Source organism: Anabrus simplex, chromosome 1, assembly GCF_040414725.1.
Source record: "Anabrus simplex isolate iqAnaSimp1 chromosome 1, ASM4041472v1, whole genome shotgun sequence".
Taxonomy (NCBI): Eukaryota; Metazoa; Arthropoda; class Insecta; order Orthoptera; family Tettigoniidae; genus Anabrus; species Anabrus simplex.
Window position 1 is genome coordinate 700,375,444 of NC_090265.1, and position 24,183 is coordinate 700,399,626.

At 41.5% G+C, this 24,183-nt stretch overlaps 1 protein-coding gene across 1 annotated transcript in view; it reads right to left on the reverse strand.

Annotated features, from left to right (window-relative positions):
• Window positions 1-24,183, reverse strand: part of Tsp5D (Tetraspanin 5D) — a 256,521-nt gene that overhangs the window by 37,008 nt on the left and 195,330 nt on the right. Inside the window, exon 2 of the mRNA XM_067135970.2 lies at window positions 22,397-22,465. Within this exon, the coding sequence (XP_066992071.2) occupies window positions 22,397-22,459 (63 nt within the window). The 5' untranslated portion in view covers window positions 22,460-22,465. The remainder of the gene's footprint in view (window positions 1-22,396; window positions 22,466-24,183) is intronic.

Below are 24,183 nucleotides of genomic sequence, written 5' to 3' on the forward strand. Positions count from 1 at the left end.
TTCCGGTTTTCCCTGTCATATTTCATTCCAGCAATACTCTCTAATATCATTTTATTTCATCTGTCAGTCATTAAACATTGCCCCAGAGCAGTGCGAAAATCTTCGGCAGCCGGCATAATTCCTATCCTGACAGCCAGATGGGGGCTTCATTCATTCCGTTCGTGATCCGGACAAATGACTGGAAACGGGCTGTGGATTTTTTTCATTCATGCCTTCATTTGTGGCGAAGTTAGAGCTCACGACTCTCTCTTACACTTAACCACACAATAATGAATATAAACTTCAGAAAACATGGTAAATAATGGAAAATCGTAATCACTTTCATCCTTCCATTTATTCACACAAGCTGGTTATCTCTCTTAGTAAGTTATTCCAATCTCTAACTCCCCTTCCTAAAAACGAATATTTGCCCTAATTTTTCCTCTTCATATTGTGATCTTTCCTACTTTTAAAGACACCACTCGAACTTATTCGTCTACTGATGTCATTCCACGCCATCTCTCCACTGACAGCTCGGAACATACCACTCAGTCGAGCAGCTCGTCTCCTTTCTCCCAAATCTTCCCAGCCCAAACTTTGCAACATTTTTGCAATGCTACTCTTTTGTCGGAAATCACCCAGAACAAATTTAGAACCATAAACAATGGAAATTTCATTTTAGGATGTTATATACTCAAATTTTACTCGAATTTCTTTCCACGTGCATTATTTATAATATAATTAAATACTGTATATTTTATTATGGCGTGTGACCTCCGAAGAAGCCTGGTGCAGGTCTTTCGAGCTGACCCCGTACAGACGACCTGCGCATCTATGAAGGTGGGGTCCTACCTATAATGAAATCTAATGATGAAGATGGCAAATATACCCAGTTCCCGAGCCACCGGAACTAACCAATGAAGGTTGAAATCTCCGACCCGGCCAGAAATCGAACCCAGGACCGTCAGGCCCAAAGGCGATCACGCTAACCATTTAGCCATGGAGCCGGATAATAAACTGACGACTTTTGGCATGTCAGTGTAAAACGACAATACTGCTGACGGTTGTTAAGATCGTTTCTATAACTTTTGTTCCGCGATGTGCATGTAGTTTTTAGAATTTCAAAATAGATTCATAGCTTTTATTTCCAGGAAGTTTAAGGACGAGTTTCCAAGCAGTGATCTTAATGGTTGTTGTCTTGGTTCAAGTAGTTAAACTCTTCATATTTAATCCTCCGTTACGGATTAACCCAAACCGTAAAGAGGCGGTCCGAGTCGAATTAAAATGTTCTTGAATAACAGTCTAGCATACACAGATTTGCGGGCATTCCAACTGGCATATCTCGGGTACTGAAGATGACCTGCGTGTGAGAATTCACACAAACTTTAATTATTTCTACGTGGAATTTTCAAAAACTTTCCGCTTGATTTTGACAAAATTGGCACACTTATTAGAAAATGTGTTTACAGCATTGTCTTAAATATCAATGATTTATAATGAACAGCGCATATTTTAAAATCAAGGAATGTTGCCGTATTGTTTGATAATTTCAGATTACGGAAGCAATTTTAAGTACATATTTTTCAGAAAGTATTTCTGGTGCTGTACCAAATTACATAATTTATGTCACATGCATATGATTTCACTCTACTACTTTTTTAATTTATAACCATAAACAATAGAAATGTCATTTAAAAAATTTATACTCGAAAATTATTGGAATTTCCACATATAGTACAATATAATTAAAATATTTCATTTTGTACAAAAAATACCCCAAATGTACTGCAATTTCTTTGCACATATCTATATACGGTAAGCAAAATAAAAGTTTCTCCTGTACTTTGTTCGGAGCTTTTTTAAATCGTATTCGTGTGGCGGTCATGTCTAGAATTTTTATATTTCCATCATCTAGGTATGTATGTATGTATGCGTATCGCATGGCAGAACAAAATTTCATGTAAACTGGTTTTTAAGGTCGGAGGAAAAGGTACTTCAATCTAGGATATAAATAATTTTATTCAGGCTGGGTGTTATAGTAGTGTAGGGGAAGGTCCAAAAATTGAATTCTCAAATATTTCCGTTTATAATGGCCCAATATATATAAATGCTGCACAATAAAAGTTGCAGAAAATAAAATATCCAATCCTATGCTTAGTTCTCGATCCTACGACGAATAATGACGGAAAAATGGACTGTTTTTATTGCTTATTTATTTCCTACGTCCTACCATTGTTAGCGTTACCGAAAAATCCCTTGTGACAAAGAGAGGAGGAATAGCAAATGCTGATCTTCCATGCTTCACACATTTTTATCGTAACATAAAGTTTTCCGGTCCCGATACTTCAATGTATTGTCTATTCCAAAGCGGGCCGTGAGCGGATGCCTGAATGACTCGCGGTCTAGGGCCACCTTGCCGAGTGGAACAACTCCTGTTCCCGGTAATGCTCTTAAGGAACCTAAGCGCACCGAAATTGTGCAACGGTGCCTACCTGAGAAAAGTAATATCATTGCGGACAACATTTTGGAAGAGGTGAAACTGAATTTATACCACGTATTCCCATAATTCCTAGTAATTGCCCCTTTCAACTGACGCAACTTCAGTTCTCCATATTTATCACAAGACCAAACACTCACTGCCGCTAGGATAGAACTTGTAAATTCAGAATTTTTTTCGCACACCCGATTGTTTCTTGCTTGCTCTTGAATCATATCTCATAATTCTCTTTTTATACAAACGCCAAGCTGTGAAACCCACCACATTAGAAAGATTACCTTTCTCTAACAGAACGAATATCTTTAAATTACCCGGTAGCACCCACAACGTATTTCACAATGAGCCAGGTAATTGAAAAAATGCTACGAGAGAAATACACAGTTATGTTTCGGAGATCGAGACAAGGCGTGTCGCAGAGTACCGAGGAAAAAGATGTTCACCGTACTGGGGGATTTTAAAAATCAGAGGCATTTACACGGTTATTAAAATGATGGAAGCGATTTCATAAACTCACTGTAGCTCAATGCATTGACATATGGTACGAAACTCAACAGTCATGTAGAAAAACTCAAAAAGCTTTGGTCTGCTGAAGTCGCACTTCATATTTCTGTCATAACAGTGCAACGACACTTCACGACCAAGTACCACAAAGATCCACCAACTGCTAACTTCATGTACAGGATGCCTCTGTAAGGGGAAATCAACGGGTCGGCCTGAAGTGACTGAAGAAACAGTTGATCGCGTGCGGCGGGCAAGTTTCATGCGTAGGCCAAAGAAGTCGACGGAGAGAGCAAGCAGAGAGCTGAACATACCATAGCCGACCGTTTGGAAAATCTTACGGAAACGACTAAAGCAAAAGCCTTACCGCTTACAATTGCTATAAGCCCTGACTCCCGATGACGAAGTCAAACGCCTTGAATTTTCGGCGTGATTGCAACAATGTATGGAAGAAGATGAGTTTAGTACGAAACTTGTCTTCAGTGATGAAGCAACATTTTTTTTAATGGTGCAGTGAACAGACACAATATGCGAATCTGGGGGGGGGGGGGGGGGGTAGAGAATCCTCAAGCTATCGTGCGGCACATTCGAAATTCACCGAAAGGTAATGTGTTTCATGCAGTCTCACGGTCAAAAGTGTACGTCCCCTTTTTCTTCTGGAAAAAATCCGTTACAGGACACGTGTATCTGAACATGCTGGAAAATAGGCTCATCCCGCAACTGGAGGACAGCGCGGACTCCATCTTCCAACAGGATGGTGCTCCACCTCACTTCCATGGTGATGTTCGTCAATTATTAAACAAGAGACTGCCAAACCGATGGATCGGTCATGGTGGAGCTGATGATCAGCAATTCGTGTCATGGCCCCTACGCTCTCCTGACCTAAGCCCATGAGATTTCTTTGTGTGGGGTTACATTAAAGACTCAGCGTTTACACCTCATCTCCAAGCAAACCTGCCAGAACTCGCATCAACCGTGCTTTAATCATGTATTTAAATCATGTAAAAGGTGCAGTGAAGTCTATGGCCTTCACTCGATACAAACTGTATTCCACTTGTATAACTGCAGATGTGATACCGAGAAGCAGTTTTGTTAACACTAGTTCGCATTCGGTAAGTTGAAGATGATTTTGCACAGCTACAGCTGTCGTCAGACCGCTGAAATACGACAGAAATATGACGTTTCTACGAAAATAGCTCAAAATATGACCTTAAGACAAAAACTAGCCAAAATATGCATTTACTGTATATGGCAAATAAAAATCACTGCATTGTGACGATAATCACCTGATTTTCACCAAAATCCAATCACGCAAGAAAATTGAGACAAAGAAAACATTTGACTTTTCCTAAACACCCGAGCCCTAATAATAATAATAATAATAATAATAATAATAATAATAATAATAATAATAATAATAATAATAATAATACATATACTGTACTAGTGCTACCTGCGAAAACAAAAATTGATTTTTAAAATTATGATTTAATAAAGTATTTCCGATGAAAATACATGATAATTGTTGTACTCTTCATTGTAAGGGGATGAGCTAAGAGAAGTACAAAGAAAAAACGACTGGCTTGTATACCAAAATGGACCGGTTCTAGAACAGGAATTCATTTGTCACGAATGAAGAAGGAGGAATTAGGGACATGCAGACGTTCTAATTTCTGAGAATACATTGCTGCACGTGCCAGAAATTAGGCTAAGGGGACAATCATCCACAGACAATGAAAGCACTGTTTTTACTCCTTCCTGGAGTGAGATAGTACCCTCCATTCATGGAAGAAACAGGTCTACTGTTATCAAGAAAGGGAGGGAAGGGACTTACAGGTGTGATCAGCGAGTCAGCTAGTTTGAATGAGGACAGTGACTGCCAGCCTTTGTTTCTGAGTTCTTCGATTAGCCACTTCCTCTGCTGTTTGATTTATTTGTTTTTTCTTGATTCAGGCAGTCATCGTTTTGCCATTAAAGTGTTATTTTCTTAAATTTTGGTCAAGCGAATGCTCAAAGTCACATCAACGTGCATAAGAAGACAATAAGCACTTTCCAAATATAAGCCAATTGTAATCATAAAATTCTATTATCAAATCATCCCTTTTTACTCTTTTCTTTTCCTGTATTTAGCCGAGAAGAATAAATATCTGTCAAATCAAAACACACACCACAATTTACATATATACATTTTGAAATAATTGGTCAGTTTACTTATCTCAGACATATATAGGTAAACCTTACTCAATTTACATACACCCTAATGAAAAGGTTGAAGCCTGGAAGCAAAAAGGAGCCTGTCTGGTGGGGAGAAAGACGTGTATTTAAAGGCAAAGCAGTGTATAAAGATGAGGAGATTGTCCTTGTCCATTTGTGTTTTCATATTTATTATTATTATTATTATTATTATTATTATTATTATTATTATTATTATTATTATTATTATTATTATTATTATTATTATTATTATTGTACCGGGTGGTACACCTCCACGCCGCTAATTCAAACTTTGCGCCAGTTGAAACTCCTCTACTGGAGGAAGTCTGAACTTTATCTACTGTGTTAATTCTCAAGTTTCTCAGAAGATGTCCCTACTTGTAAATTTTGAAGTTTCTGAACTGGGTCGTTTTCGATGTATTTTTGTTTTGCCTGTAGTAAGAAGTGTGGACATTCTCTTCCAGATGGCACTACTGAAGGACTACAATTATGCACCCTAGTGCGAAGTGAAAGAACTGTGTTTTTGGAGAAATTTTGAATTCATAAGTTTGTTCTTTGTTAAATTTCTTTCAGTTATTGTTTAAGTTGGCAATATTAACCCTTTCTTTCCGCCAGTTTTGAATTCGACCAATAAGGAATTTCTGTAATTAATTTTCCACCAATAATGTGTTTCTTCTTCATCTAGTGTAGGGGTTTTCGTTATTAGCCAATAAAGTGATTGTGGGCGGGTGTCCTCATTCCTGAAACGCCTCGAACTTTCCACGAGGGTATATAAACTGCTGATTTTCGGGTCTCCGCGCCACTTCAGTAACATCTATCAGTGTGTAAAGTACGTAGCAGAGGGTGGGAAGCGCCTCTTTCTTCGGGCAGCAGTTCAATCACCAGGTAATGGCCGTTTAATAACTTATTTTCTTGCTAGCTCAGCAGTTTAACTCTCGGGGCAGGTCCGAAGCCTTTTATCATGTAACTTTCCCCTAAAATGTAAAGACACTTGGTATCAATTCCATCTTTTTAAACTACAAATTGGGATAGAGAGTGCTTAACCCTCTCGAGCTCCCACTCATATTGCTTTGAGGTGAACTTATTTTCACAACCGTTTCTCCCCTTCTAATGTAATGTAAATTGTCTCCTTCTATAAGTCACCTCTTTAGTATGGGATTAGCCCTTGCATTAGAGGCCTAGCGCCAAGTAGGTTTTAAATAAAGTGTAGTAGGAGTGCAAGATCGCCTCCTCTCAAGTTGGTATTTTAGAGGCCATGTAACTGACCTGTTTCTTTACTGAATAGGCCTCAGTAGGTTGGGTATTTTTACCCCTGTGTATATGTCCTTGGAGGGCAGCTTGAAGGTGGAATTTGGTGTGGCCTTTGATGGGCTGGAACTTTGAGAGCGGGTTGCTCTTCCAAAAATGTTGATCTGTGTGCCTCGAGGAGGCTTTACTGTGTAAGTGGGAGCAAGAGCTCCTGGGCATGATTGGGGTCTTCTGCCCCTTTGTTGAATCCTGTATATCGTAATGTTGGGCTTATAGCTCAAGAATTGTGTGTCTGGCTCTCGGAGCCCAAATCCTGTAACACTGTAATTGTACACTCTCGAATTGGTTGCTTTGCTACTCTGTACCTGCCATTCTTGTTATTTCTCGATTTTGATAAGAACATATAACCTTGTTAAATTTTATCTTAACTTTAATTTCGTATTTTGAGACCTGTTCACCCCGCACCTTCTTTCACCTCTGCACATCCACAAAACTCGGTAACAATTATTATTATTATTATTATTATTATTATTATTATTATTATTATTATTATTATTATTATTATTATTATTATTATTATTATAAACACATCATCTAGGATGAAAATTTGGGGGAAATTTCTGACCCTTTTGAAGTACACACAGGTGTTCGTCAAGGAGTTGGACTCTCTCCTCTTCTGTTTAACGTGGTCTTAAATAAAGTCGTCAGAGAGTGGGGAAAATGAATCTCGGGCATAACCAACGAGACTGTTGGCAACAAGATCAATGTGAAATGCTTGGCTATCATCACTAAGAACGAAGTGGAAACTAGGTAAGCTATCGAGACATTACACAGAATAGCATCACAGGCAGGCCTTCAGATATCATTCGTGACAACCAAGTATATGCAAAATTTTCAGCAAAAGTGCAAGAAAGATAAAATTGAAACGGCACATGAGACAATTTCACAGGTATCTTTTTTTTAATACCTTGGAGAAATTTGTCCTTCGGGATTAGACAGTTTGGCCAATAAAGAAAGAGCCTCAAAATTTCAGACGGCATTTAGACTGACATAGGGTCACTACAATAGTAATAATAATGTCATTTGCTTTACGTCCCACTAACTACTTTTACGGTTTTCGGAGACGCCGAGGTGCCGGAATGTTGTCCCGCAGGAGTTCTTTTACGTGCCAGTAAATCTACCGACACGAGGGTGACGTATCTGAGCACCTTCAAATACCACCGGAGTTAGCCAGGATCAAACCTGCCAGTTGGGAGTCAGGAAGCCAGCGCCTCAACCGTCTGAGCCACTCAGCGCCGCAAAATAAACTATTTTTTTAATCGCAATACCACGTAATGCTAAACTGAAACATTACAAAACAGGCATTCTACCAGAAGCTCTACATGCATCAGAAACATTAACTTTAGGTCATTCTAAAATTGCAGATAGTGAAACACGAGAACGTAAAATTCTTTTCGGCTCCATACAAGAAAATGGAGTTTGAATCAAAGGCGAAATGCAGAACTCTACAGTTACACAGATAGTTTCATCAATACTGTACGGAGGAGACGTTTAACATTTTTAGGATGGATAATAATAGACTCACAAAAAGCTTATTCAATGCAATAAATTCCCAAAACAGGAGAATAAATTGGCTGGAGGAAACAAGAGGGGACCTGGATGAAATGCTTGTTGCTTTACGTCGCACCGACACAGATTGGTCTTATGGCGACGATGGGCCAGGGAAGGGCTAGGAGTGGGAAGGAAGCGGCCGTGGCCTTACTTAAGGTACAGCCGCAGCATTTGCCTGGTGTGAAAATGGGAAACCACGGCTGGATGAAATGAACATCAGGGAAGACATCATGAAAAATCGTAGTCTCCATGACCTCAGTAAATAAACACACATTTGTGGTCAAAACTAGCAGCAGGACTGGTACAAAGTGGTCAGAATGAATAATTCATGAAGAGATTTTGGAAGAATAGGAAGGCGAAAGTCATCAAGCCAATGAACAAGTTCCAACGCGCTCCATGAATGAGCATAACGAAACAAGAAGAATAATGTTGGTTTTACCTCTCACTAATGTCTGACTCAATGGCTGAATGGTCAGCGTACTGGCCTTCGGTTCAGAGGGTCTCGGGTTCGATTCTCGGCCGGGTCGGGGATTTTAACCTTAAATTGGTTAATTCCAATGGTTCGGGGACTGGGTGTTTGTGCTGTCTCCAACATCCCTGCACATCACACACCACACATAACACTATCCTCCACCACAATAACACGCAGTTACCTACACATGGCATATGTCGCCCACCCTCATCGGAGGGTCTGTCTTACAAGGCCTGCACTCGGATAGAAATAGCCACACGAAATTATATTATTATTATTATTATTATTATTATTATTATTATTATTATTATTATTATTATTATTATTATTATTAATTACTTTTACGGTTTTCAGAGAGCTAAGGGATTAGCTCTAGGACTTTTTTTTTTTTTTTTTTTTTACAATTTGTGGCAATCCCGATCATGGGTTTGTTCTATGTCCCTTTTATTTTATGTTTCTTGCGCTTTTTCCACAATTTGCTTAAGATGGAATCTTTTGATCGGACACTCATCTCGTCCTGAGTAAGTGGAAAGTGGGTGGGAGTTGTATCAGTGGCGTTCTGGGCGACCTAAAGGTTTGGCTGGCAGAAATCGCAGAACCCTGAAACGTTATATTGTCAAAAATAGGGCACAACCGATGGCTATTATCCGAAAGGAGTTTCACGCAGCATCAAGAGTATGTTTCCATTGGAACATGGCGTACAGAGGCCCACCAACTCGGAAATTCCGGAAGAGCAGATGGACAGTAGGCAATGGTATGGTGATAAACGGGGTTAAAAGTCAGGTTGTGAGTTTCACAAACAGGAGAAGTTCTCTCAGTTTTAATTACTGCGTTGACAGGGTGAAAGCACTTTTTTTTTGCTAGTTGCTTTACGTTGCACTGACACAGATAGGTCTTTTGGCGACGACGGGATAGGAAAGGCGTAGGAATGGGAAGGAAGCGGCCGTGGCATTAATGAAGGTACAGCCTGATGTGAAAATGGGAAACCACGGAAAACCATCTTCAAGGCTGCCGACAGTGGGGTTCGAACGCACTATCTCCCGGACGCAAGCTCACAGCTGCGCGCCCCTAACCGCACGGCCAACTCGCCCGGTAAAGCACCTTTTGGGAATCATTGTACGTACCTAGGTGTTAATATAAGGAAAGACCTTCATTGGAGTAATCACATAAATATGATTGTAAATGAAGGATACAGATCTATGCACATGCTTATGATGGCATTTAGGGGTTGTAGTAAGGATGTAACGGAGAGGGCATATACGTATCTGGTAAGACCCCAACTAGAGTATGGTTCCAGTGTAAGGGACCCTTACCAGGAATACTTGATTCAAGAACTGGAAAAAATCTACAAAAAAGGGCAGCTCCATTTATTCTGGGTGATTTTCGACAAAAGAATAGCGTTACGAAAATGTTGCAAAGTTTGGGCTGGGAAGACTTGGGAGAAAGCAGACGAGCTGCTCGACTACGTGATATGTTACGAGCTGTCAGTGGAGAGATGGCGTGGAATGACATCAGTAGACGAAAACGTTTGAGTCGTGTCTTTTCAAAGTAAGAAAGATCACAATATGATGATAAAGCTGGAATTCAAGAGGACGAATTGGAGCAAATATTCGTTTATAGGAAGGGGAATTAGGGATTGGAATAACTTACCAAGTGACATGTTCAATAAATTTCCAGTGTCTTTGCAATCATTTGAGAAAAGGCTAGGGAAACAACAGATAAGGAATCTGCCACCTGGGCGACTGCCCTAAAAGCAGATCAGTATTGACTGATTGACACATAAGCCCCATATCACAAAAGACAATAAAGCTCACCAGATGGCGTTTGGACCATCACAACTCGACACTGGAGCAATGGAAATCGGTTCTGTAGAGTGATGGGTCGAGATTCACATAATTTTGGTCCTATGGACATGTGTGGGTGTGGGTTCTACCCGTGAAATGGCTTCTGCCGGAGTGTATATTGCCAAGCAGGAAATTCGGTGGTTGGTTGGGGTTGTTGCTCGTACTTCGGCTTGGGACCGCTGATTCGTACTTCGGCTTGGGACCGCTGATATTTGTTCATGGCAGTAAGAACATACAGGCATACTGTAACATTCTGAATAATGAAATGCTCCCAATATTGTAGCTTTTTTACGGGATGGATACTTGTTACTTCCAGGATGAAATGTAATGAAATGTCGTATGACTTTTAGTGCCGGGAGTGTCCGAGGACATGTTCGGCTCGCCAGGAGCAGATCTTTTGATTTGACTCCCGTAGGCGACCTGCACATCGTGATGAGGATGAAATGATGATGAAGACAACACACACATCCAGTTCCAGTGCCATTGAAATTAACCAATGGTTTAAGTCCCTGACTCTGCCGGGAATCGAACCCGAGACCCCTGTGACCAAAGGCCAGCGCGCTAACTATTTAGCCATGGAGCCGGACACTTCCAGGATGACAATGCTAGATGCCATGTTTCGGGCACTACTGTGCATTGCTACGCGGACAATAATGTTCGTCGATGTAGAGCCCCGACCTCAATCCAACAGAACATCTTTGGACCGAACTACATAGCCATGTGGGGTCTCTGAAGGAGCGGCCAAAATCCATCGCCCAACTCTCGGAATGGTTGCAAGAGGACGAATCTAAGTGGATGTTCTGCATACATACTCGTTGAGAGCATGCCGGACAGGGTGGCTGCTGTTATAGCCGAGGTTCTAATGGGATAACAACCACATTACAGACAGAATTACTTTCTTTGTAAAATAGTGTATTTTCTCTCTATAACATATTCAAGCAAAACGTTAGAAAATTCATTTAGTTTTGACCCTGATTTTCCATTTCGTACAGTTAGGTATAGTTTTCGGACAGATTACCTAGATATTAGGTCATTTAAAACCACAAGCCACAGTTTTTCCCCTTCCTATATTCATATCTACCTTTTCTTAGGTAATAATTTGACCTGGCGGCATCATTATTGTTATTTATCTGTTATCGTCTTTGTTGATTATTTTATGATTTTGTTATCGTTTATTTCTTATCATTAGCAGTTAAATGTGTTAACTATTAATGTAAAATGGCCTCCTCAGGCTCTGCCAAATGGTAAATAACAAAATTAATATTCACAACAGTACATGTCTTTTGTTACAATAGATGTTCCCCGCTCCCTAACAGTATACGGAAGTTAACTGTTGTGTTTTTTGACACAGTTAAGTCGAGGAAGGCTACCCGTGTGATTTTCCGGTTCTCATAACCATCTTCAATACACTGCGTCAGATGAAGAACTTTTGATGTGCAACTTTTTGGAAGGAAGCTCGGTTTGGAATCAGAAATGGTCCGTCACATAGCCTACTCCTGTTGAATGGCACCAAGGGATCTGCTCAAAGCAAGCAATCTAATGATTAGAAATTAGAGGTGGTGATATAATGATTATATATTAAAAGAGTTTACTAAAATCAGCTTTGGAAAATCTCTCCGTCCGTTCTACTCGGCCGACTTTCTTCATTTTTGTTTTATTCTCTCCAGAATTACCTGCCAGTGAATCATGAGACACTGATAGGTCTCTAAGTTCGGCCAACTTTGAGTAATCATAAAGTCAAGTCATTAAATGATCACTCTAATAATTGCAGGAGAAGGCTTGCCCTAACCCGCAATACATTCTGTACTTAGCAGGTTGCTGAGCGACTAACACTTTCATTAATATTCTGATCCTTAGTGAAATGAAATGGCGTATCGCTCTTAGTGCCGGGAGTGTCCGAGGACAAGTTCAGCTCGCCAGATGCAGGTCTTTTGATTTGACGCCCGTAGGCGACCTACGCGTCGTGATGAAGATGAAATGATGATGAAGACGACACATACACCCAGCTCCCGTGTCAGCGGAATTAACCAATTATGATTAAAATTCCCGACCTGCCTGGAATCGAACCCGGGACCCCTGTGACCAAATCCCGGCACGCTAACCATTTAGCCATGGAGCCGGACTCTGTTCCTTAGTAATGCCATTGCATTCAATCATATTTGATTACTACATGTCAAGCCAGAGAGTATACACTTCCTCTGATTAGGGAACAATACTCTTTGATCCTCTAACATTTCCCAGCTTCCAAATATGTTCAACAGATGGCAGACCGTTCGTAATAACTTTCGTGCTGCTAAGAGATAAAAATCTACGAACAAACAGACCCCATCATGACATAGGCCTACATCTTAAGACATTATCTGGGAATACCTGTCGAAGGATAACCTAGCTACACTAGAAAGAGTGAAGGCCATGTATCTCAAAAAAGTTCTCTGCCTGGCATAAAACGCTCCTTCGAGATTAAGCTCTGAGCTCACAAGAACAGCCGTTCTATATAGAAGGACTGCGATTAAAAATACCATTGGGTCGGTAGATGCAGAGTGGGTTTCGGCCCTTGGGTTTCGTCCCTTAAGAGGCCACGGCTGGTCAGTGGTCCAATAGCTCTGTACTCTGACCGGCCAACCGAGCAGAGGAGAGGTGGCCACGGCTCTACCATGGCTCTACGCCTCTGAATTCGGGAGACGGGACAGGGCTGGACCTTACGGCTGGCCCCAACCGTCGGCTGTCCTGAGAATGGTTTTCCGTGGCTTTCTATTCTCCTGCACTAAGGCGAATGCCGGGACAGTTCGTAGTATAGGCCACGGCCGCCAACCCCCTCGCCTTCTCCGCACATCTCCTTCACAGTAACAAATCTCCCAGCCTGAGAGACGGCGTTACCGTCTACGAGGCCCGCCTCCCCCTTCAGGGGAGGAATGAAAACGTTTAGTAGTAGTAATGCCATTGCCTTCTACGACACAACACCAAGCTTTACATCAAGAAATGTGGGATTAAAAAGAAGCGAATATATGGATAGATTTTTACCAAACAGACTGCATGATGACGTCAGAATGGATGAATTCTGACTACGAACTGCGGCATACCATAACGCGCTTCTCATTAAAGGTTCATAAAACCATTAAAAAGGGCAGGCAAAATAATATGACTATGACAGGCATATCAAGACGAGTTATCTGACCGATTTGTAACGAATGCTGCAGAGCAGCGTCCTCTAGTTCCTATTTAAAAACGGTCCTCCAGCTTGACCCTGGAGGATGCCGGCCACGAAGCGGTGGATAGACAACATCGTGGAAGAGATACGTGATGTTGACCTCACACCTGAAGACCTACTTCGGGACAAATGGCGCAAATGTACTAAAACAGCGGAACCCATTTGAGGGGGAAAACACTACGAAAGACAGAGAAAAATTAACCTCCATTCGTTTAAAACCACCGACGCGGCCGGTAATCAAACCCGTGGTCCTCTAAACGGCAGGCCTCGACGCTAACCATTCAGCCACAGAGCTGCACATTGCAATGAACAACAACATGTGTTAAGTGAGGTCGGCAGGGCTGTTATGGTAGAAGTGCATTGAGCATTGTTGCACTCTGCCAAAGAACTCGCTCTGTTGGGGCCGTGAAAAACCTGTTGTGAGCGGTGACTTATTAGTAGTCCACACGCATTGTGTACAAGGGCAAGGCAAGCTCTGCCCCGCCTGCATTCCTCGGGAACACTTCCCGGGCCAGCTCATTTTCATTTCAAGCGTGAGGGGACTACTTTTCGAGGTAATGAATAGCAATTTAGTATGGATAATAAAAACTGAATTCAAATCGCAGAATTTTTAACAAGAATATTTCACACGCACACGATTCGTGGAGTTTCTGGAGGATGACACATTCGAAATGAGAAATGAGGAAGTGATCGGAGAATGGTTAGAAAGGTTCAAGACAGACACAGTTCCTTAACTGTTCATTTTATTGGAATGTTCTTAAGGGGAACGAGCACAGAGAAAAGCCAGATCAAGGTGATATCAAGAGGAGAATGAAAAGGAAAAGGCACTGAGACAATTGGTGGCCAAAAGCTTGAAATTGTGGACAGTTGCAAATACCTAGGGAGTGAATTGGTGCAGAATACAAGGTTGGACATGGAGATTAGCAAGAGGGTGCAACAAGGCAATGCATTCTACCAGAGTGTAAGAAAACTTGTCTGGCATAAGGAAGTGTAAAGAGATAATGTACAAAATGTGTTATCTACCCATATTGACTTATGCGGTTGAGACCTTGACAATGACAAGTAGGGAGGAGAGTAGAATTTAAGCCAGAGAAATGAAATAGCTAAGAAGTATGACAGGAAAAACAAGGACCGTGCGGTTAGGGGCGCGCAGCTGTGAGCGTGCATCCGGGAGATAGTGGGTTCGAACCCCACTGTCGGCAGCCCTGAAGATGGTTTTCCGTGGTTTACAATTAATTAAGGCCACGGCCGCTTCCTTCCCTCACCTAGGCTTTTCCTATCCCATCGTCGCCATAAGACCTATCTGTGTCGGTGCGACGTAAAGCAAATTATAAAATAAAAGGGAAAGACAAATTGAGAAACGAAGATGTTAGAAAGGAAGTCGGGAGTAGAAAACCTAAATGGGAGAAATGATAGGAATAAACTAAGATGGTTTGGACATGTAAATAGGTACCAAAATAGATGATGGAGATGAAGTTCGAGGGAAAGGGAACGAGAGAGAGATCTAGAACAAGGTGGATCATTTAAACAAGGAAGAAGAAAAATAAAAATAAGATGAAGAAACCTTGACCGGGACAAAATTATGGAACAGGAATGGTGGAAGGGGAGAGGAATGTGAAGTGCCATAAATGCCCCGACGCTGCAGGAGCTGGATAAGGGGAAGGGAGAATGATAATCTTAAAACGTAGATTTTCACGACGCTAAATGATATTACAATATATCATTTTGGGGATGTTAGGTCGTGTAATACTCATCATATGCTGGCGCGTTTCGATCCTGCAACCAGGATCGTCTTCAGAGCAATAACAAAGATTTTAGTGGCAAATGTCACTCCATAGTAACTAGATTCAGGGTAGAGATGCCTTGATAAAAATATCATTTTATTTATTCCAAGGCCTCCACAGTTGAGGAGAAAGATGCTGAAGAGTTGAGTAGATCATGATTACCCTCCATAGTAAGGTAGGGGGCCCATATTTCGTCCCCTTAGCAGATTTGGACTTGTAGAAATTCAGGAATATTATGGACAAGGCTAGAAATCGGTATATATATTACTGAATATATTCTCCACTTATAGACAAGTTACAATGAAACTGTTATAACGCAAGGTAGTCAATATTTGACATAAACATAAACATTTCAAAAACTAAATTACCCAAAATGTGTTCGTAATTTCGTCCCCCACCAAATTTATGAAAAGTATAATTAGTTTTACTATATTGTTCCTTTCTAACCTTAGCAAATACTTTCCCTATAATGAATTACTCTAAGGCCACTTATGAAAAGTATTTTCTTTGCATTCTTTTCAACATAGTCTTTCACCGTTGCTCGTGGGATCCGTTTTACTTGCATATTTGTAACCCATTATCTTGTCCCTCACTGCATTAGTAGCCTTCATCATAGCCTCCTTATCACACTGCTTGCGTTTTCCCATTTGAAAATAATAATAAATTGCATAAATAACAAATAAAATGAAGGGGGACGAGATCACGAACATTCCCTGATTTATTATAATGACCCCTGGACGCTATCCACCTCACTGTAGCAATTACACGCCAGGAACTACACCACACGGCTGAAATACAGTCCAGTATTTCATACACATATCAGTGCTGAATCTAGGAATAACAGGCTCTTAATTTGAATGCTGCACCAACTCAGCTCAGCATGAAAAATGAATCCTCCTTGTACACGGAAACTAAACGTGGTGCACGCGAAGAACTCTCACAAGACAACAGGATGAAGTAACGCATGTACACGCGGTTAAACATTAGGTACCAACCGTGTAAAATAGAACTCTCTAGGAGGACAAAATTAGGTGCGGGGATGCAATTTGCCCCCGACCTTACCAAAGCAGACAATAAAGAGTCGTTTCTGGTGCACGTGGTCAACAGCAACAGAACCGTTTCTGTAATTTACGGTACATTGTTGCGTGTTATTTTACTATTATTTAACTAACCTGTGCCTTCACTGTAAATAACTTAATATTTTGATCATTGTACATTTAAATACAGTAAGTTTTCTGAAAACTGCAGTAAATTTATGTCTTTCAGGTGGAAGTACTTAGAGTTTCAGTGCCAAAAAGTAATAAATCCATCTTGTCTTCTTTAATATTTCTTAAACTGCAAATGTTTTAACAGAAATGCATTGCATAGTAATGTATCTATTCTATCTCTTTGAAACTTTACACTGTGAGCGTCTTTCCTCTCTCCTGTAAAATTTCACTTTTGGATTTGTTTTGGAAATAAGCTCCTCAACTAGGCAACCATCTATATGTTGAACGAGTTTACCAGAAACATCTTTAGCAAATCCGTCCGTCCGTTCTACTGGACCGATTTGCTGCATTTTTGTTGTATTCTCTCCGGAATTACCTGCGGGTGGATCATGAGACATTGATAGGTCTCTAAGTTCAGCCAACTCTGAGTAATCATAAAATCAAATCATTAAATGTTCACTCCAATAATTGCAGACGAAGGCTTACCCCAACCCGCAATACATTCTGCACTTAGCAGGTTGCTAAGCGACTAACATATTCGTTAATATTCCGATATAGGCCTATGTGATTTTCATCCTTAGTAATGCCATTGCATGCAGCCACGTTTGATTACTACCTGTCAAGCCAGAGTGTTCACACTTCCTCTGATCACGGAAGAACACTATTCCTTGTTAAATCCTCTTTGATTTTCTAACCTTTCCCAGCTTCTAAATATATTCAACAGATGGCGGAGCGTTCGTAATAACTTACATGCTGCTAAGAGAAAAAAGTCTATGTACAAACATACCCCATCATGACACACGCCTTAGACATTACCTGGGAACACATATCGAAAGATAACCTAGCTACACTAGAAAGAGTGAAGGCCATGTATCTTGAAAGAGTTCTCTGCCTGGCAAGAAACGCTCCTTCGACACTAACCTATAAGCTCACAAGAACAACCGTTCTTTATAGAAGAACCGCTATTAAAAATACCACTGCCTTCTACGACATTTTGCCAAGCTCTACATCAAGAGTTGCAGGATAAAAAAGCGAATATATGTATAGATTTTTGCCAAAGAGATGACATGATTATGTCAGAATGAATGAATACTGACTACGAACTGCGGCATACCATAACGTGCTTCTCATAATAGTTCATAAAACCATAAAACAATATGACTACGACAGGCATATTACGACGAGTTATCTGACCTACTTATAACGAATGCTGCGGAGCAGCACGGGTCCAGTAGTCCTCTATTAACACTAACGTGTCCTACACTTCGAAGAATGAAGGTATCGGGAAAAAAGGAATGACAACAAAGGGCTTGTAAACGAGACTCCCTAGGCCTCGGAAACTTAATACCGTCGGGGTCAGAAGAGAACAGGAGTTAACCAAGGGAGATCGGATAGTAAAGATGGAAAATGAGGAGCCTGACACAAGTGTGGAAGCAATGCCAGACTCAGCTAAAGGAACTGTGGTCACCAACTCGCGTTCGTAAGGTAAGAACCTCCGGTCTCTCTTTTAGTCGCCTCTTACGACATGCAGGAAATACCGTGGATGTATTCTACCACCTCCTTCGAAAGTCCTCTCAGCTTACCTGATTACAAATCAATGAGGAGCTATCTTACGGTGAGATACGCCGCGGTCTAGTAAGCCAAGAATAACTGCCCAGAGGGTTCGTAGCACTGACCATGCGCAACCTCGTAATCTGCAGGCCTTCGAGGTCCTCTCAGCTTACCTGAGGAGCTATCTTACGGTGAGATAGGCCGCAGTTTAGTAAGCCAAGAATAACTGCCCAAACGGTTCGTAGCGCTGACCATGCGGAACCTCGTAATCTGCAAGCCTTAGAGGTGAGCAGTGGTCCGTTGATAAGCCAAGGCCCATCAGTACCTTGGGGTTTGGTTTAGTTTCTAGCCTGGCACAAGTAGGCCTAAGTGGAAGAAGCTACACAAGAAAAACCTGGGGTTCTAAAACGCCCGGAGTTTTTAATGGTTTGTCCAAAGATGATGTGAAATTTATCCTACTCTACGGATGCAAGACCTGGAAAGCTATAGTGTCCTCAGGTGGACACCTAATCATGAGGCAATTTGTTAAGGAAATTTCCGATCACACAAATGGGCTCATAGTAAATATGAACGTTCATGTCTTGTGAAGGAAATTGCATAAGGACTTCGTGTCTGACTGATGACAAACGGCCACCGGCTAGTTCAAACATTAAGATGGAAAGACCTTAGAGTATTATGACCAAAGTTTAAACGTGTGGATAACATTTATCTATTGGTAATAATAATTTCGCGTGACTATTGCCAGCCTGGTGCAGGCCTTGTAAGGCAGAGCCTTCGACCAGGATGGGCTGGGCGGATCTGCCGTCTATAGGAAACTACGTGTTATTGTAATGGAGGATAGTATTGTGTGCGAGCCAAGGAGCCGCACTACCTACTCGTGAACCACTGCGAACCACAAACGAGTATTATTATGATTGTGAAAGTCCACGAATGAAGTCATTCCAATTTTCTCGTAGGGCTCACTAAAGCACAGCATGCCCTTATGCAGTGTAGCAAGGACCGTCCATCATATGACATACTAGACCAATATCGTGGCCAGGCACACCTACTCGTTCGGAGAAGAAGTTTGGACGTTATCCCGTTGGGGAACGTTAGAGAGTAATGAAATCGAGAACTCTGGACCTTCGTCTTCGGAAGCCTTGGAGGTTCTACGACACGAGTATACAGACGTACTCTTCCTGCTCGAAGTCTCTGTCTGTATGTTCGTAACTTAACGCTTTCTTTCTTTCTTTCTTTCTTTCTTTCTTTCTTTTTTCTTAATCCAGGGTTGGTTTTTCCCTCGGACTCAGCGAGGGATCCCACCTCTACCGCCTCAAGGGCAGTGTCCTGAGGCGTGAGACACTGGGTCGGGGGATAAAATTGGGGAGAATGACCAGTAGGCCTACCTCGCCCAGGCGGCCTCACCTGCTATGCTGAACAGGGGCCTTGTGGGAGGATGGGAAGATTGGAAATGATAGACAAGGAAGAGAGAAGGAAGCGGCCGAGGTATCTGTGGAACGGCAGAGGTGAAAGAAGGTGCGGGGGTGAACAGGTCCCAAAATACGAAATTAAAGTTAAGATAAAATTTAACAAGGTTATATTTTCTTTTAAAGATTAAGAAATAACAAATAGAACAGGTACTCAGTAGCCGAATCACAATTCGAAAATGTACAATTACAATGATTACAGGATTTGGGCTCCGAGAGCCAGACACACCATTCTTGAGCTATAAGCCCAACTTTACAATATACACAATTCAACAAAGGGGCAGAAGACCCCAATCATGCCCAGGAGCACTTGCTCCCAATTACACCGTAAAGCCTCCTCGAGGCGCGCAGAAACAAAATTTAAGAAAGAGCTACCTGCTCTTAAGTTCGGGCCTATCAAAGGCCACACCAAACTCCACTTTCAAGTTGTCCTCGAAGGACATGAAAACAGGGGTAAAAAAAAAAAAATACCCAACCTACTGAGGCCTATTAAGTAAGGAAACAGGTCAATTATATGGCCTCTAAAATATAAACTTGAGAGGAGGCGTTCTTGCACTCCTAATACATTTTGTTTAAAACCTACTTGGCACTAGGCCGTTAATGCAAGGGCTAATCCCATCCTAAAGAGGTGACTTATATGAGAAGACAATTTACATTACGCTAGACTGGAAGAAACGGTTGAGAAAATAAGTTCACCTCAAAGCAATATGAGTGGGAGCTCGAGAGGGTTAAGCACTCTCTATCCCAATTTATAGTTTAAACAGATAGAATTGATACCGAGTATCTTTACATTTTAAGGGAAAGTTACATGGTAAAAGGCTTCGGACCTGCCCCGAGAGTTAAACTGCTGAGCTAGCAAGAAAAGAAGTTATTAAACGGCCATTACCTTGTGGATGAACTGCTGCCCGAAGAAAGAGGCGCTTCCCGCCCCCTGCTACATACTTTACACACTGAAAGATGTTACGTGATGGGGTAGAGTGGTTAGCTCTACGCCCGGTCGCCTTTGCCCTCAGGAATTAACCTGGTACTCATTTTTGGTGTAGGCTGAGTGAACCTCAGGGCCATATGCACCTCCGGAAGTGGAAATCTTGTTTCTTAAATTTTACGACTTCCTGACGGGAATTCGAACCCACGTCCTTCCGGGCGAACCGAGCACGCCTTTACCGCCTCGGCCAGGCAGCCCCTTGAAACACATTTAAGGTTATCTAAAGCTTCGACAATGTCAGTGTTATCCATGATCGAACACAACCTAAAATTCCCAACACATAGTTAGGCCTAAGATGAATTCTTGATTATAGCTTATATCACTTGGCGTACACACACACTTCACTCGCCCGTGCCATCGACCTATACAATATGTAGGCTATAATAATTGTTTTATTACTCTCGATTATGTTAATGCTTTCTGCCACCAAATTCAATAACAAATTACTCGTATTCTCTTGGAAAGTCGTATTAGGCTTCCTTTTTTGTTTCTGGTTAATAGTGAACATAATTTATGATAAATTATTTGCAAACCCTGAATGAAATCAAAACTTGTTTACATTTCGATAGTGGCGGCAGCACGTAATCATTTGTTTCCCGTGCGTTCGTATGAATTCTCGATTACATCTTGTGACTTGTACGGTTCACGACTGGGTGACTTTTTAATGAAGAATTGAGGAATACTGCCTTATGTTTTGAATGAAATATACAATGTGTAGGCTATAATTTGTTTTCTTATTCTCTATGTTGTTGATGCTTTCTGTCACCAAATGCAATAACAATTCACTCTCTTGGGAAGTCATATTAGGCTTCTTTCTTCGTTTCTGCTCAGTAACGGACATAATTTATGCAAACTACAGATATTCATTAACCGATGCTTGAGGAACCTCCTGGGGATCTACTAAGCCAAATATCACACCCAATACTACCCTCTGGGAAAATACCAACCAGTACCCTGTAAAACAGGAAATTTAAATGTGAAAATGACGATGAACGGGACATACGTTGCGGCAGCCGGACGATCATGTTGCAAAGGCACTTGATTAGAACTCGCAAGGAAAAAGGAGGGGAAAGGTAGATGATATTGCGGCGGACAGTCGAAGCTGATGGTCATCAACAGGGAAAGAGCAAGGGTAAAATCAAAGAACAGAACCGGTAACATTTTAAACCCAGATAATACCCGTTATCCAAAATAATGTTCTTGGTGAATACAGACTTTACTGTTATCTCGGTTTACGTCGCTTATAACTAAAATAAAAGCTTTCACTCGCGTTTGTGAATACAGGCATAAGTATGGAGACAGTACAATGTGCCTTTTTGATTGTCATTTAAATTATTTTTGGAAGGGGTGGAGGCTATGATTATTTTCTATAATTCTGGAGTGGATTTTAGGAAGGGATTTAACCTCTAAGATCACGTCTCATCACACGTCATTCGGTGGGCAAAATCCAAAATGAGCAAAGACGACTACAGCGACAATGAGCTAAATAAATCTTGGAACAGGAAGTTTGCAAACTAAAATTTTAAAAAATAAAATAACATCCGAATCTTAACTCAGAAGTCTTTTTTTCTTTAAAAAGTGCTATTTATTCGGGGCGTCGACCTAAGAAGATCTTTTGCCCCTACTTTGCACCCTATGTTATGAACGACACAAACACCCAGTCCCCAGGCCAGTGATAATCCTGTACAATTAAAAACCCCTAACCCAGCCAGGAATCGAACAAGGGGGCCGCCGGCTGACAGGCGGAAGCTTTGCCCCCTACAACGCGGGGCCGGAGTTAACTCAGAGGTAGTCTCTAACCGTTACATACATAAGTATTGGGAATACTGACCCACATAAGCACGTTGAGCGAACAGAAGATGTGCCGCACACACGTGTAGCCGCTGCGACCCATGCCGAACTGCAAACAAACAAGAACAAAACATTAATTAATTTGATCTACATCAATAAAGCACATTAATCTGTCAAAATAATTAATAATAATAATAATAATAATAATAATAATAATAATAATAATAATAATAATAATAATAATCTATCTTTCTCTTTCTTAATCCGTTTGCATTCCAGGGTCGGTTTTTCCCTCGGACTCAGCGAGGGATCCCACCTCTACCGCCTCAAGGGCAGTGTCCTGGAGCGTGAGACTTTGGGTCGGGGGAATACAACTGGGAAGGAAGACCAGTACCACGCCCAGGGGCCTCGTGGGGGACGAGAAGATGGGAAGAGATGGACTAGGAACAGGGAAGAGAAGCGACCGTGGCCTTAAGTTCGGTACCATACCGGCATTTGCCTGGAGAATAAGTGGGAAACCACAGAAAACAACTTCGAGGATGGCTGAGGTGGGAATCGAAACCCCTCTACTCAGTTGATCCCCTGAGGCTGAGTGGACCCTGTTCAAAATTTCAAATTTCGTGGCAGAGCCGGGAATCGAACTCGGACCTCCGGGGGTGGCAGCTAATCATACTAATCACTACACCACTGGGGCGGATGTAATAATAATAATAATAATAATAATAATAATAATAATAATAAGGCGGACCTCCAAGAAATAAATATTACAGACGACATCATGGAAAATCGTGGAGCTTTTAGAACCAAAGTAGCTAATCATAAATTTAGGGAGAAACCAAAAAAGACAACTGGTAGGAAGTGGTCGACAGAACGCAAGATGCAACACAGTGCATTCATGAAGAGATTTTGGGAGGATAAGAAGGCACAAACCATCAAACCAACTATCAAGTTCAAACGCGCTCTATGAATGGGCATAACGAAGGAAGAAGAAGAAGAATAATAATAATAATAATACAGTCCTAAGGGTTGAGAATTTTGACCACAGATGGCAGAGGGATTCAGGATTGAACACGAATGCACAGAAACGGTGTCCTGACATGAACAATCAATAATGCCCCTCTCCAGTACAGAAAAGGAGGGTGGGAGTGAAGGGGTAGATGACAGACTTCCTAAGCCTCGAAACCTAATACCGTCGGGGTCGGAAAAGAACAAGAGTTGACCAAGAGAGAGTAGGTTATATGATATTGAGGAGCCTGACATAAATAAGTGGAAGCAATGCTAGTGCACAGCCTAGCAGACCGTGGTCGGTAACACACGCTCCCAAGATGAAAGAAAGCCCTGGGCCTCCTTTTTGGTCACCTTTTATCGCAGGCAGGAGATAAGGTGGATGTATCCTATCACTACTAGTAGTAGCACCTACAGGAGGACAAGCCAAAGGGAATGTACGCCTGGGGCCCATGAAAGAGAATATACTGTCTGATTTGTTGTAAGTACAAGCAATGTTCCGTGGCTGTGGGAATTGGCTGTCACGCTAACCTCGATGTAGAGGCTAGAGGAGAGAGATGGAGGGTGACAGAAAATTTATCAGAGGTACTCTAAGTTATTATTGAACTATTCATTGTTGTTACCTACCAACAGTGTTCAAAGCTTTCTAGTCATGACTTCGCAGTGGCGGCCGGGCGAAAAGGTTCATACGGTCACGTGCCCTCCCAATAAATAAAAATATTTGAATTTTTATTTCTTGAGACATTATACACATGTTGAAGATCATACGGGGAGTGACTAGTATTTTTAAGCGTAAAATGGTACGTATTTCAGCTCCGGGTC